Raw genomic sequence first — 15,406 nt, 5'->3', positions numbered from 1 at the left:
TCTTCGGCCATTTTGAGCATTTGTTACTTAGGCATGGAAGCCTGTCCTGGAGAATGCTGTATCTGTTTCTTTGTTTTTTAAGGGGGCCTTAGACTTAGCAGAGAGTTTAATGGTTAACTGGGTAGGTCTGAAGATACCCTCTGAGGCTGTGGATTGCTCAGCTAGTTCGGTTCCCTCAGCAGGGTTAGTTTTGGTAGGCTGAAAACATAGAGCATCTGAAGGCCCAGCCAGCTCCACGTGGGAGTCGGATGCGGTCTGTAGTTGTATGGAAGCGGTCGTCAGGGGCTGCATAGGAGCCTCGCTGAAAGCCGGAGAACTGGCAACCGGCCTAGAAGAGGCCTCGTCGTCAGTTTTAGGCCTCGGATGCCTGTCCTTGTCTTTGCGCTTATTATGTAATCCTGTTGTCGGGAGTTCCAACGGCATGGTGTAATTGAATTTTCTGCCAAAATAATGTCGGGCAAAATCAAACCGACGTTTAATAGTGCGCTTGTTAAACCTAGCACAAAACTGACAACCAGTGACATTGTGGTCTGGGCCTAGGCATGGAATACAATAGGAGTGGAAATCCTTATGAGGTATTTGCTTCCCACAAGAAATACAGTTATTAACTTTTACAGACATTTGTCTGAGACAAGAAAAAGTTTCCCCAATGGGATACTTAGCTTTGTAGAAGACTTCGGTTCTGGATTCGGAATGAAAATCTCAGGAGTTGGCCGACGGGCACTTGCGAACTGCTTCTGCTTCGGGCACCGCGCGGCAAGAAAGACTGAAGAAAATGGCGTCGGCTGCATCTTATATGCCCCTGTCGCACTGACGTCAGGGAGGAGGCGACAGCAACCGATGCCGTACCAAGACTTTGGAACTCAGGCCAACTGGGGAATTGCCTGACGGCAGGATAGCCCAAGTGTAATGACTGCAGCAGTGTAACACGATGAACATCCCAAAAGACTTGGAGAAATTTAAAAAAGACATTATACAGAAATGAGAAATGTGCTAAATGGTTCTCTTAGAGAGTAGCTGATGCAAGGAATAGACTACCAAACTACACTAAAGCAAGAACGAGTTTAGATATTTCAAGAAGAACTCTGACACTTATTATGGGTATGACTGTTCTGGTGTACTGGCAGGCTACAAAGGCGTTTGCCTGAAATATTTTTATGTCTGTACGTATGACAAAGTCAATGATTATACTGCATTGAAAAAGTACTTACTTTCATAAAGGAAAGGCTGTGTTTTTCAAATACTGAATGCAGGGACTTCACAGTAATGCATTTCGGAAGATCTGAACTGCCTAAGTGGCTGGAAAGAAAGTCTTAAGATGTTCTGAGTTTCCAATTCAACAGTCCAAATCAGAGAACAAATACCCAGTATACTGCAACAATACTACTAAAGTTCGCCTGGCCAACAAGCTGTAGTGCAGCAGTGACCACTACAATGACTAAGGGAGGTTCTTAGGGATATGCACAATGCTTAGTCATGCAAAGGCGTGCTGGTATGGACCAAAGACATCATGACTGTCTTATATGTGGAAGCTTATCATAAGGATAAAGGGTTAAGAAGAAACATATATGACACACGTGTCAAATGCTTGTCCAGTTACAGAGGCCTAACCCTTCAAAGTAGGGTTGGGAGGGAAAAAAAATGCAGGAATAATTTCAGCACTGTCACCTCTCTGCTTTCAGCCAAACTCTCTGAATACTGGGAAAGATGCAGCCATAAGACTTTTTCCTAATATAAGCTAGAAGTATCATCGGTAAAATCTTGAAAGTGAGGGGGGCTATGGATAAGAGTGATGGAAGCCTGGAATCTGTTGGTAAAGAGAAGCTATCCACTGTTGATGCCTCTACTGGTACAAAACAGATTGTAAAACCTGGGCATAATTATCACTCATGAATGTGATTTAGAAGAGTTTGGCATGGTACATGAAACAGAATAACAAAACTCAAACTTAACAGAAAAATAGTCAAACAACTGTGCAGGCAAAGTATTACACAACAAAAATACTTAGTCTGAACTGTATTTGTTGGCAGAAACAAAGTGGAAATGTTACCATTTCCTTGGTAGTGTCAGTGACATAATGACTCTGACAGGGGAAATACTGTTGTTGGCAGAAACAAAGTAGAAACATCACCATTTCCTTAGTAGTGCAAGTGACACAGTGACACTGACAGGGGAAACACTGGGTGGAAGAATGATGGCGAACTTGTAACTAATGAATGATGTTTACTTATTGCCTTCTCGTTCATCCTCCCTCCCTCTTCTCTTCACATCTCTCACACTTCTCTCCTTTCTACTCCTCTTTCCTCTGCATGTCTCTCATACCTTTTCTATGTCTTCTCCCCATGGTATCCTTTCTTGCAACTATTCTCACTTGCCTTGGCTACATGTTTTCCATAAAGCTTAGCTAAGCATAATTCCATTTTTCCATCCACGTTTTGACATTGTAAATGGTGCCTTGAACTACAAGTTGTAGCACATTCCTACATCTGTACATATGTGTGTATACATATATATATATATATATATTTTATCTATATATCTATATATATATATATATATATATATTATATATATATATATATATTGCGGTGGTGGTGCTGCGGTAGTGTTGTTGCCTCACAGTTAGGCGTTGCCCATTCAACTCTCAGTTAGAGCGTCTTCTGTGTGTCGACATGTGTGAATGGGCGTTCCTTCGTTGAAGGTTGTGCGTTAGGCCCGGCAAGCCAGCACGTAAAAATCAACTGCCAATCATTAGCGGACCGGAGTTCTGTTGTGGCGACCCCTAACCGGGAAAAGCCGAAAGACAGTTTTATATATATATATATATATTTTTTTTTTTTAGCATACCCTTGTATCTTGTAAATATGTTTTGTTCATTTCTTATGTGATCCTATTCAACAGAGCTGTGCCTGCAAATGATCCTTTGAGATCAGTGCTCTACTCCAGTAAAGAAATATTCATGTGTGTATGTATGTATATATATATATATATATATATATATATATATATATATATATATATATATATATAAAAAAGGCAGGCAATACAGACTTACCAGTCCACACTCACTGAAGGTATAGACTTACCAGTCCACACTCATTGAAGGCTGTACTGTCATCCAGTAGCTTCATTCCTCCTGGAAGAAGCAGTTCAAACGGCTGCCACTCATTCTGCAGCGTTTCTCTCACAAATTCATATAGTGCTGACACCTTTTCTCGAGCGTAAAATGTTCCTGGAGAAAAATACACAAAAAAGGAGATTAGTTTCTCAAGTTCACATTTATGGAGAGTATTAGTGCGTAACTGAACTTTCTGCAAAGAAACCTCACTGAGTAAGTAACTACTGGAATTTCTCTTGTCATATCTCCAACTGGGCAAACTACTGAATTAGCATGCTGTGTTGTCATGTCGTGGTGGGAGATTGTGGCCAGGCCCTGTACCACACATACTGTGATGTCACATCTTGGTGGGAGGTTGTGCCCAGGCTCTGTACCACACATACTATGATGTCAAGTTGTGGTGGGAGGTTGTACCCAGGGCCTGTACCACACATACTGTGATATCATGTTGTGGTGAGAGGGTGTGCCCAGGCCTTGTACCACACATACTGCGATGTCACATGGTGGGAGGTTGTGGCCAGGCCCTGTACCACACATACCGTGATGTCACACCGTGATGGGAGGTTGTGGCCAGGCCCTGTACCACACATACTGTGATGTCACATCGTGATGGGAGGTTGTGACCAGGCCCTGTACAACACATACTGTGATGTCACGTCATGGTGGGAAGTTGTGCCCAGGCCCTGTACCACACATACTGTGATGTCACGTCGTGATGGGAGGTTGTAGCCAGGCCCTGTACCACACATACTGTGATGTCACATCTTGGTGGGAGGTTTGTGCCCAGGCTCTGTACTACACATACTATGATGTCACACTGTGGTGGGAGGTTGTGCCCAGGCCCTGTACCACACATAATTTAATATCATGTTGTGGTGCGAAGGTGTGTCCAGGCCCTGTACCACACATACTGTGATGTCACATGGTGGGAGGTTGTGGCCAGGCCCTGTACCACACATACTGTGATGTCACGTCATGGTGGGAAGTTGTGGCCAGGCCCTGTACCACACATACTGTGATGTCACGTCATGGTGGGAAGTTGTGGCCAGGCCCTGTACCACACATACTGTGATGTTACATCGTGATGGGAGGTTGTGGCCAGGCCCTGTACCACACATACTGTGATGTCACATTGTGATGGGAGGTTGTGGCCAGGCCCTGTACCACACATACTGTGATGTCACGTCATGGTGGGACGTTATGCCCAGGCCCTGCACCACACCTACTGTGATGTCACATTGTGGTGGGAGGTTGTGCCCATGCCCTGTACCACACATACTGTGATGTCACGTCGTGGTGGGAGGTTGTGCCCAGGCCTTCTATCACACATACTGTGATGTCACATCATGGTGGGAGGTTGTTCCCAGGCCCTGTACCACACTTCCACTATATGAGCACAACCTGCAAGACAGAAAACAAGCCTTTAAAAACATGACTAAACATACATGGCTGACTTCCAGGGATATCCATTGGCAACTGCTGGGTGGAGAGATGGGTAGAGGACATTTCTGACCCCAGATGTTTTGACCCCTGCATCATCACATTCCATGTCTAGATCTGTAACACTTTGAATAAATACAGTTTGATACTAATGTTATGCCCTAGTTAGGCTTTATAATAGTTTGTAACACTCAGCCAGCAAGAATAGTGAAAACATATGACAATCGTACGCAAATGTGCAGAAAACAACCCGTCATTAAACAGAACAAAATATTTGCATTACTGGTCTATAACCTGCTACAATCATAAAGCACATACATTAGCAAAGTAAAAAAATAGAACACTGTCTGGAGAATACAACCAGCTTTAATAACAATTAAATGCATAAAACTGAAAAAAACCTTCATATACGCACAGTAAATCTTCAATACAGTAGTTAAATATGTTAACTTCCTATGTAAAGTTCATGATTGATTTCATTGTTAGCATGTTAAAAACTATTGTTAATTCAATTAATTATATTTAGATATTAAATAATATGCCAAATACATTAACATTTACATATTAAAATGTTAAGTAATATAGTAAATTCCTGTCTAAAATTCCTAATTAAAATATTAAGTATTAAAAAGCTTTTATTAAATTTAATTGAGGTCAAATAGTCCAGGCATTTTTTGAACACTGATGTCATGCTTTAGAGTCCCCACAAGTCCAACAAGTTCTGAAAAAGTCCAATATTTCCAAATTTTCTTGTTTTGTCATATTTCACACACATAATTACTGCACTGTAACCCCACATTAAGTTACTGTTTTTTCTCCATCTCTAAAATTCTGTTTCTGCTTAACCTCTAATGTACTCACGATTCTTCTAGTCAACTTTTGTAATCCCTTCCTTCACTCCAACATTTTCCATTTAAACAGTGGAAAAAGTTTCACAAGCAAAGTATCTCTGTGGTCTTTATTACCAGAAGAACAAGAAGCATAATCTCTTTCTGTTTAACAGATCACTTTTTCTTGGACAAATTTTTGTATTTCCTCCTTAGCATGTACTTCATCAAAAAATGATTTTGTCCCACCAGGGAAGAATACTTTGAAGACAGCTGGGTAAGGCAGTTTGAATCTCACACCTGCATTTTCGACATTCTCTGAATAGTGGAGTAAATTTGCTTCTCTTCCGCCACGTTTACAATGAGTGATCATTCTCCACACTCTGCTGTCTCCCACTTTTAGTACATTGTCCTTCTGTCATAGTTTTGTCAAAATCAACTTCTGCTGGTAAGATTGCATCTATACTTCTAAAGGTCTAGGTTGCTTTCTCATAGCCGGTTTGGAGCATATGCATGATGTGCCCTTTCAACTAACAACTCCTGCTGTGGCATATCAGTCCAGTTGCTTATTCGTGGTTTCATACAATTAAAGCAGTCTGTTCCTTCCAGCTTCTCTGGTATAGCTGAAAATATCAGGTTTACCCTATGTGCTCTGTCCTCTAATTCTATTTTTTGAAACATCTCTTCCTGAGCAGTGTCCTATTCAGTTAGCCTATTCTTCATTTCAACCTCTTATTTTTACAGCTTTATCACCTCATCAGAATATCTGTTTAAAGCTTCTTCCATTTTGTTTGCCTTTTGTTGTTTGTGTTGATATACCCCATCAGTGTTTTGTTTATTTTAACCAGGTCTGTGTGTAGTTGTCTTATATCTTTCTGTAGGTTACTGAAATTCATGTCTGGAGTTTGCACTGCTTTTTGCTGAACAGCTGCAGAACTTTCTCCAGTCACTGTTTCTTCCTCACTTTTTGGAGCTGATTTTTTTTTACAGGTCCGCTGTATTTTTCTTCCCTGGCATCCAGGCAGTACACTTACTAGCCAGTTACTGAAATTTACCCATAAAACAAGTCTATTGGCATTCTCTGTTGAGTTTCTGTTGTCACACTGGGAGAGCTATAATTAAGCTGTTATGCAATGTGCAGCCATCTTGGTAGTCAAAGATTCAACTTGCTTGTTATTCATCATATCTATCAAAGTAATTAATCTTTTAATGTTATCAGAAGTTTGCCTTTTGTCTATAAATCCAGAATGATCTAATGCAATTATACCTGGTAAAATAATTTTCATTCTATCTGCTAAGATAGCCATAAATATTTTATAAGAAGTTATGTACTCACCATAACGTTCCATGTGAGTTTTTCATCTCGCCTTCATTCTTGACTGATGGGTTTGGAGCCGATCCCTTGGCTTTGGTACGGTCACATGCAAAGCTCGATGTCTTCCAGTAGCACGTGGCCAAGCCCCTATCCCATGATGGACTGTGAATTACCTCAGATCTCGTTTGTTGCGTATACTATATCCATATATAACAGCTATTCCCCTACAGAAGGGAAGAAGAATTTGAGCAACCAGGATGAAACCAACATCTAGGTCAACTATCAGCCAGGAGGGGGTAGGAGGGAGGGACATAAGAATGAAGGCGAGATGAACAACTCACATAGAACATTATGGTGAGTACATAAGTTCTTAATGTAAAGCTGTTCAATCTCGCCGTTCATTCTTGATTGATGGGTAGCGTCCCAAGCACCATCAATCTCGGGTGGCTCACGGGAGTACATTTTTCAGGACCGTGGATCCAAAGGAGGCCCTGTCCCTGGAGGCCTTATCAACTTTGTAATGAGTGATAAAGGTATGAGGTTTTGACCAAGTGGCTGCTACACAAATGTTATTGATGAGAAGTTTGGCTGAAAACGCAGAGGATGTAGAAACTGCTCTGGTTGAGTGAGCTTTAATCTTGTGTTGCAAAGGCATATTAGCAGCTGAATAGACAAAAGTGATACAATCAGATAACCATTTAGACAGAGCTGTTTTAGCCACTGGTCTACCTTTTCTGGATTCAGAGAATGAAACAAAAAGTTGGTCTGATTTTGTGAAATCTTTTGTTCTATCCAAATAAAATCTGAGCTGTCTGTGAACATCAAGTTGGTGCAGCATATACTCTAACTTGTTGGAATGATTAGGGAAGAAAACTGGTAACTCATTAACTTGGTTAATATTGGTTTCTGAACAAACTGGGCAAAAAAGGATTTGTCCTAAGTGATACTCTATCAGCATGGAAATTCAAATAAGGAGGGCTGATAGATAAAGCCTGAAGCTCTGACACTCTACAGGCAGAAGTAATAGCTACCAGAAAAATGGTTTTCCATGACAAATATTTGAGGTCACAAGAAAATTTAGATTCCATGAAGAATAGGGAGTTTTCACAGGTTGTCTCATATGAAACGTCCCCTTGAGAAAGGCTTTGGATAACTTGTGGGACATGATATTTAAACCGTTAACCCCAAGATGAAAATTAGAAATAGCAGCCAACTGAACCCGAACTGTTGCTGCTGCCACTCCTTGCTGGCTATGCCCTTGCAACTCCCACTCTAATATCACCCACCCCATCCAACCACTACCTTTCTTTCCAATCCACTAACTACCTTGATTATAGCAAGCTCAGATGCTCATAAGCCTAGTACTTATTAAACAGCAGAAACTTCTTATTGTAACATTTGTTAATGTCTGTTATGTACTTCACAGATAAAGATTCTAGTTGTCTACTGATGTACTATGTTCTTCATCTGTAAATATGTTGTAAGCAATTGCTATGTTAAATTGTTAATCACTATGTAATCCAATGTAACTACTGTCTGTTTATTTTAACTGTGGAGCTTTTCTCCCTGGGCCTCCGCTGAAAATGGACCTACGTCCAGTTGGACACTCCCGGTCAACAAATGTAAATAAATAAATAATAAATAAAGATCATAGTCAAGAATTCTAGTATGGATGTCATGGGGGCTTGGTAAGGATCAATATTATTTTTAGAGGCCCAGATGGAAAATCGCTTCCACTTACTAAGATATAATTTTCTAGCGAAGGGCTTATGAGAAGACAAGGATCTGCTTTGTCTCACTGGAAAGGTTATGAAGCCTGACTATGGGGGAACTGTCAGCTTCAATTACTGCAGAGAGGGATGAAGGTCCCCCGATGGGTGTGTCAGGAGGTCTGGAACTGGGTCCAGAATCCAGGGATCCTCCAAGAGATGAGGTTGAAGGAATGGGAACCAAATCTGCCGAGGCCAATGAGGGGCTAGAAGAATGATGGTCCTTCCCAGGGATTTTGCTTTCTGTAGAACCTTGGGTATCAATGGTATTTGTGGAAATACATAGAGGAGACCCGGAAGCCAATCATGTACGAGTGGGTCCCTCGGGGCTTCTCCCGGAGGGGGAATTAGGGCAAAGTAGCTTCTGCATTTTGTGTTGATGTGACTGGCAAAACGGTCGCAGCAAGGCTGGCCCCATTTGCGGAAAATCCTGTCCACAATCCCTTTCCTGAGGGACCACTCGTAGCAACAAGACTGTCCTGCTTAGTTTGTCTGCTATCATTCTGATCTTCCCGGGATGTGCATTGCCAACAGAAAGTGCTGGGAGGTAACAGTCAACTGCCAAACTCTGAGGGCTTCTTGACAAAGGGGCTAAGTTCTGGTTTCCCCTTGTTTGTTCAAATACCAGACTACTGACATATTGTCTGTCTGAATCGCAAACATTCCTAGAGGAAGAAAGTCCTGGAAATACTGCAACGCCAAAGTACTGCTCTCATCTCCAGGATATTGATATGCAAATGTGACTCTTGAATGGTCCATGTGCCTTGGGCAGTCTTTCCCTGAAAATGCCCCCCACCCTATCAGGGAAGCGTCTGTGGTCACAATGGCTACTGGAAGGGGTAGAACAAAGGGACGTCCTATGGTGACATGAAGAGACATCAACCACCACTGGAGGTCTTTCTTGCAAGAGCTTGTAATTAATCTTGTGTGGTCCATGGGTAGTTGCTGGTAAGACCATTGAGTGAACAACAGCCACTGTAGGATCCGCATATGCATTCTTGCTATTGGTATAGCTAGGATTGCTGCTGCCATCATACCCAATACTTACAGGACTTCTGAAGCTACTGCTCTGTTTTTTGATACCAATGTGCTGACATGCTGATGAAGAAGAAAGACTCTTTCCATTGGTAGCCTTAGAGTGGTGTTTGAGGTGTCTAGCTCTGCCCCGATAAAAACAAAATGCTGCGATGGCGACAAGGCAGACTTTTCTGAGTTGACTATAATGCCTAGATGATTGCAGAGTGTATTCCCTTGCCTGAATCAGTTGAGGCCTGGTGGTGGTGGTAAGAAGCCAATCTTCTAGGTACAGAAACACCTGGAATCCTAGACGCCTCAGGTGAACCGTGACCACTGCCATGCATTTGGTGAACACGCTGGGGGCTGTAGTGAGACCAAATGGAAGGGCTAGAAACTAATGATTGTCTCCCAGCTGGAAACGCAGGTGATCTCTGGATGGCCTGGCCATCTTTATGTGGTAGCACGCATCCTTGAGATCTATTGAGCACATCCAATTGTCTTTCCCTAAGAAGGGAAGTATAGACTGAAGTGTGACCATCGAGAACTTCTCTTTCTTTACATTTTGGTTGAGTCTGCTGAGGTCCAAAATGGATCTCCAGTCCCCTGTTTTCTTTGGAACCAAAAAGAATCTTGATTACGTTCCGGATCCTGTTTGGTCTGCTGGGACTGGCTGGATGACTCTTTTTTTTCTAGCAACTTTCGGACCTCTACAGTTGCCTGTGCCCTGCAACTGGGTGGAACATCCGGGATTCTCCTTATGGTCGGAGGGGGTGTGGCGAATGGTATGACGTACCCTCTGGAAATGATACTTTGTAAGCAGCTGTCTTTTGTTATTTTTAGCCAGGCATCTGGGTACAAAGTTAAGCGACCCCCGATTGCCTCCAGAGCAGGACAGTCGGGCCTCCTTTCAGGAGCACTGGTAGGGTTGTCCAGAGAAGTGATCTTTGTCACCCTGGTGTTGCGGACCCCCTCTGACGCGAGGGTGGCATCTTCCATTATTACCCCCTCCTCTGCCCCTGGATGGGGGGTTCACCACATATGTCCTGAAAGGCTCCTTGGGCTTTCCGGAACCACATTTTCCCTCCCCTTTGACCTTTGGGATAAGGTCGGGTAGGGGTGGAAAAATGGACTCCGACAGCAGACAGAGTCTTTCCCTCCTGTTCACACCTGGTCAAGGTTTCCTTCACTTTAGGCCCAAAAAGGGATGAGCCAGCAAAAAGAGTGTTCACGAAGGATGACCTGAAGGGCTCCGTGAAGGAACACAAGCGCATCCAAGAATGTCTTCTAAGAGCGATTCCTGTACCCGCTGCCCTACTCGTTCCATCAGCTGCATATGATATGAGATGCATGGATGAGTTGACAATAGAATTTAGGGTAGAAAGCTGGGCAGCAACTTTATCAGAGGCTCCTGCAGCTACTGTACCCAAAAGAATATCTCCCAACTCCTTAAGGAGATGTCTTTGCAACCTAGTAAAATGGGTTAAGTAGTTCAGTGAACGGAGAGCAAAAGTCGCAGAACTGAACATGCATTTCCCATATCTATCCATAATCCTAGACTCACTATTAGAAGGATGGATAGACGAGGAAGTCTCAGACATTTCTTTTTTGGTGGCCACCGCCACCACCATAGCATCAACAGGAACTCCTTTGGCTAAGAACGTTTTGTCTAGTGGGGCTGATATAAATTTGTTAGGCCTCCTAGGGACATTCTCCACAGACTCCGGTAACTCCCACTCCCTTCGAGAAACCAACTGCATGAGCTCATCGAAGGGCGGAGACACCCAAGAGGTGGAGGGTTGAGACCCTAAAGCCTTCAGGAGAACTGACTCATCCTCAGTAGGGTTTTTGGACTGCCAATCACCCCTATGCCTAAGGATCTCAAGTATCTTAGCAAAGGAGATATCCTCAGAGGGGGACCGTGGGGACCCTTCTGACCCATCCAAGTCAGTATCAGATGTTAAAGACTCCTGTGGGGAGTCCAAGTGTCTTCTCTTGCACAATCTCTTCCTAGAAGCCTCTTCAGTGGGGGATTCTGGAGAGGTCTCGGAAGAGCAGGGGCCACCCTGTGGGGCTATCTGGGGCTCTGGGTCTCTACGCTTAGCCTGGATCATGGAAGCTGAAACAGACACAGGTGCTTCAGGGGATGAAGAGGCAAGGCCTGAAGTCGAGGATGTCTTGGGAGATAAAGCTCTCCTCATGGCATCGAAAGCACCACTGCTCCGATGGGAAGGAGTCATCAGATCTGAGGGAACCGTCAAACCTCCCACACAGAGGCAGTGGGCTCCGAACCGGAGGTAGGAGCCGAGCTCATCCGAGCCAAAACCCCGAGAGGGAGAGTCGGCACCCACAAGTCAGTTCGACTATCCTCTCTGGATCCGACTTCAGAGTGTCGGTTCCTAGAATTCCCGGTCAGCGCAGAAGATGTCAGAGTGAATGGAGCCGAGGACACTGGAACCGGCCTCGACCCCAATGGCTCCACGATCAATAGGTCTGATTCTTCTGGCTCCGAGGGGCTGTTATGGTTCGGTGGAGGAGTAGACAAAGCAGGAGTAGTGGTCTTCGGCTCCGAAGCCACTTGGGTCGGAGCCGACAATAATTTAGCAAGGCCTGGTGCCTGGAGAAGCTTCTGCACCAATCGATCCATATCCAAATCTGAAAAGCTGACAGATGACCTAGATGAATGTATCATTGTAACATATTTCTTGTAATCTTAATGTTGTACTTGCTGCTGTTGTATTATATATCCTGTATCATTGTAACATATTTCTTGTAATCTTAATGTTGTACATGCTGCTGTTGTATTATATATCCTGTATCATTGTAACATATTTCTTGTAATCTTAATGTTGTACTTGCTGCTGTTGTATTATATATCCTGTATCATTGTAACATATTTCTTGTAATCTTAATGTTGTACATGCTGCTGTTGTATTATATATCCTGTATCATTGTAACATATTTCTTGTAATCTTAATGTTGTACATGCTGCTGTTGTATTATATATCCTGTATCATTGTAACATATTTCTTGTAATCTTAATGTTGTACATGCTGCTGTTGTATTATATATCCTGTATCATTGTAACATATTTCTTGTAATCTTAATGTTGTACTTGCTGCTGTTGTATTATATATCCTGTATCATTGTAACATATTTCTTGTAATCTTAATGTTGTACATGCTGCTGTTGTATTATATATCCTGTATCATTGTAACATATTTCTTGTAATCTTAATGTTGTACATGCTGCTGTTGTATTATATATCCTGTATCATTGTAACATATTTCTTGTAATCTTAATGTTGTACATGCTGCTGTTGTATTATATATCCTGTATCATTGTAACATATTTCTTGTAATCTTAATGTTGTACATGCTGCTGTTGTATTATATATCCTGTATCATTGTAACATATTTCTTGTAATCTTAATGTTGTACTTGCTGCTGTTGTATTATATATCCTGTATCATTGTAACATATTTCTTGTCTATATGTGTTAAACGTGGAGCTTTTCTTCTCGGACCTCCACTGAAAATGGGTTCTTCTGGCCCACTGGACTACCCCAGTAAACAAATGCAATAAGTAAATAAAATAAATAAATTCCACGAGGGAGCATTTTTTCTAAATTGTTTACCTTTACTAAAACATTATAACTTTTTGAGGGAATAATTTGTATAATTCTGGTATAATACCATAGTTTCCAGGGGATTTACTAGATTTAATATTTATTTTTTGATTACTTTATTGTAAAGAAAGAGGTTTTAATGGGTTCATTTTTTTGTGAAGGTGAGATTTTTTAACTACAGATTGATCAGTATTTGCTAATAGATCCTTCTCACCATTTATTTCATTTTGATTTAAGAGTAAATAATTATTTTCTAAAAATGTATTTGACAATTGTTAACTGGGATAGTTCGACTGAGCAAAAGCCCTTTTCCGAGGAGGCCTAGGGAGAAAAGCTCCACAATACAAGTTACTGCATTACAATAACTAGTAGGAATAACAGTAGCATACATAAATACTCAAACAGTAGCATACATAAATACTCCAAGCAGAGAATAAGCAGACACACAACATTATCACAGATCAGAATGGCAGAGAGGTACAAAAGTATAGCTAGTGGGAAAAATAGCAGCAATACATAAATACTTTAAGCAGATAATCACAACTATATTAGAGAACAGACTGGCTAGAGAAAAACAAAAGTAGAAAACATCAATAATACATGGAGATTATACAGCTATAAAAAGAAGTTATGATAAGTACATAAAAAGAAGTTATGTCCTCACCATAACATTCCATGCGAGTTGTTCCATCTCGCCTTCATTCTTCACTGATGGGTTCAGAGCCGATCCTCTGCTCCGACACGGCCGACTAGCAAGCTCAAAGTTCTCCAGTAGCTCAAGACCCAACCCCTTATCCCACAATGCACTGCTGGAATTACCTCAGATCTTGTTTGCTGCGTACCATATAGAAGTACAATAATTATTCTGCCTAGGAATGAAGACACATTGAAAAAACAGGATGAAGACAACCCCTAGGTCAACTGCCAGCTAGGAGGGGGAAAGAGGGTGGGACGTGAGAATGAAGGCGAGATGGAACAACTCACATGGAATGTTATGGTGAGTATATAACTTCTTTATGTGAAGTTGTTCAATCTCGCCGTTTATTCTTCACCGATGGGTAGCATCCCTAGCACCCTGATCTTGGGTGGCTCAAGGAAGTACATTCTTTAGAACCATAGAACCAAATGAAGCCCTCTCCCTGGAGGCCTTATCCACTTTGTAATGAGTTATAAAAGTGTGAGGTTTAGACCATGTGGCTGCTGCATAGATGTTGTCCAAAGATAATTTGGCTTGAAAGGCTGAAGAGGTAGAAACTGCTCTGGTTGAATGAGCCTTCACCTTACTAGACAAGGGCATGTTATGACAAGAATATGTCTAAGTGATACAATCCGACAGCCACTTAGACAGGGTTGTTTTGGCAACTGGTTTACCTTTCCTGGCCTCAGAAAAAGACACAAAAAGCTGATCTGATTTCCTAATGTCTTTTGTTTTGTCTAAATAAAATCTAAGATGTCTGTGAACATAGAGTTTGTGCAACATATATTCCAATTTGTTGGTGTGATTAGGAAAGAAACCGGGCAATTCAATGACTTGATTGATGTTAATCTCAGAACATACTTTGGGCAAAAAGGATGGATTTGTCCTGAGAGATACTCTTTCAGCATGGAACACCATATAAGGGGGCTTGATGGAAAGGGCTTGGAGCTTTGACACGATGGCAACAAGGCAGACTTTTCGAAGTTGACTGTAATGCCTAGTCGATCGCAGAGTGTCAGATTAGCCTCTCTCACTTGAAGAAGTTGATGCCTGGTGGTGGAGGTAAAGAGCCAATCATCCAAATACGGAAATACCTGGAATCCTAGATGTCTCAGGTGAGCGGTGACTACTGCCTTGCAATTGGTGAACACTCTGGGGGCTGTAATGAGACCAAAGGGCAGAGCTCGGAATTGATAATGATTGGCTCCCAGCCAGAAACGCAGGTGATCTCTGGATGGCCTGGCCATCTTTATGTGGTAGTACGCATCCTTGCGATTGACCGAGCACATCCAATTGTCCCTCCCTAAAAACGGGAGTATGGACTGTAGCATGGCCATTCTGCACTTCTCTTTTCTCACAAATTGGTGGAGTCTGCTGAGATCCAAAATTGGTCTCCAGTCCCCTGTTTTCTTTGGAACCAAAAAGAATCTTGAGTAAGTTCTGAATCCTGTTTGGTTTGCCAGGACTGGCTGGATGACTCTTTTTCTAGCAATCGGCGTACGTCTATTGCTGCTTGTCCCATGTGACTGGGTGGAACGTTCGGGATTTTTTTTACGGGAAAGGGCTAGGTGGAGAACAGTATGAAATACCCTCTGGAAA

At 42.3% G+C, this 15,406-nt stretch overlaps 1 protein-coding gene across 1 annotated transcript in view; it reads right to left on the bottom strand.

Moving 5' to 3' along the window:
* UBXN6 (UBX domain protein 6) overlaps positions 1–15,406 on the bottom strand; it is a 1,665,022-nt gene that overhangs the window by 63,146 nt on the left and 1,586,470 nt on the right. Inside the window, exon 10 of the mRNA XM_044090584.1 lies at positions 3,087–3,232. Within this exon, the coding sequence (XP_043946519.1) occupies positions 3,087–3,232 (146 nt within the window). The remainder of the gene's footprint in view (positions 1–3,086; positions 3,233–15,406) is intronic.

Source organism: Protopterus annectens, chromosome 13.part0 (genome assembly GCF_019279795.1).
Source record: "Protopterus annectens isolate FY-2018-M chromosome 13.part0, PAN1.0, whole genome shotgun sequence".
Lineage (NCBI taxonomy): Eukaryota > Metazoa > Chordata > Ceratodontiformes > Protopteridae > Protopterus > Protopterus annectens.
This window is presented reverse-complemented; position numbering and strand designations above follow the sequence as displayed.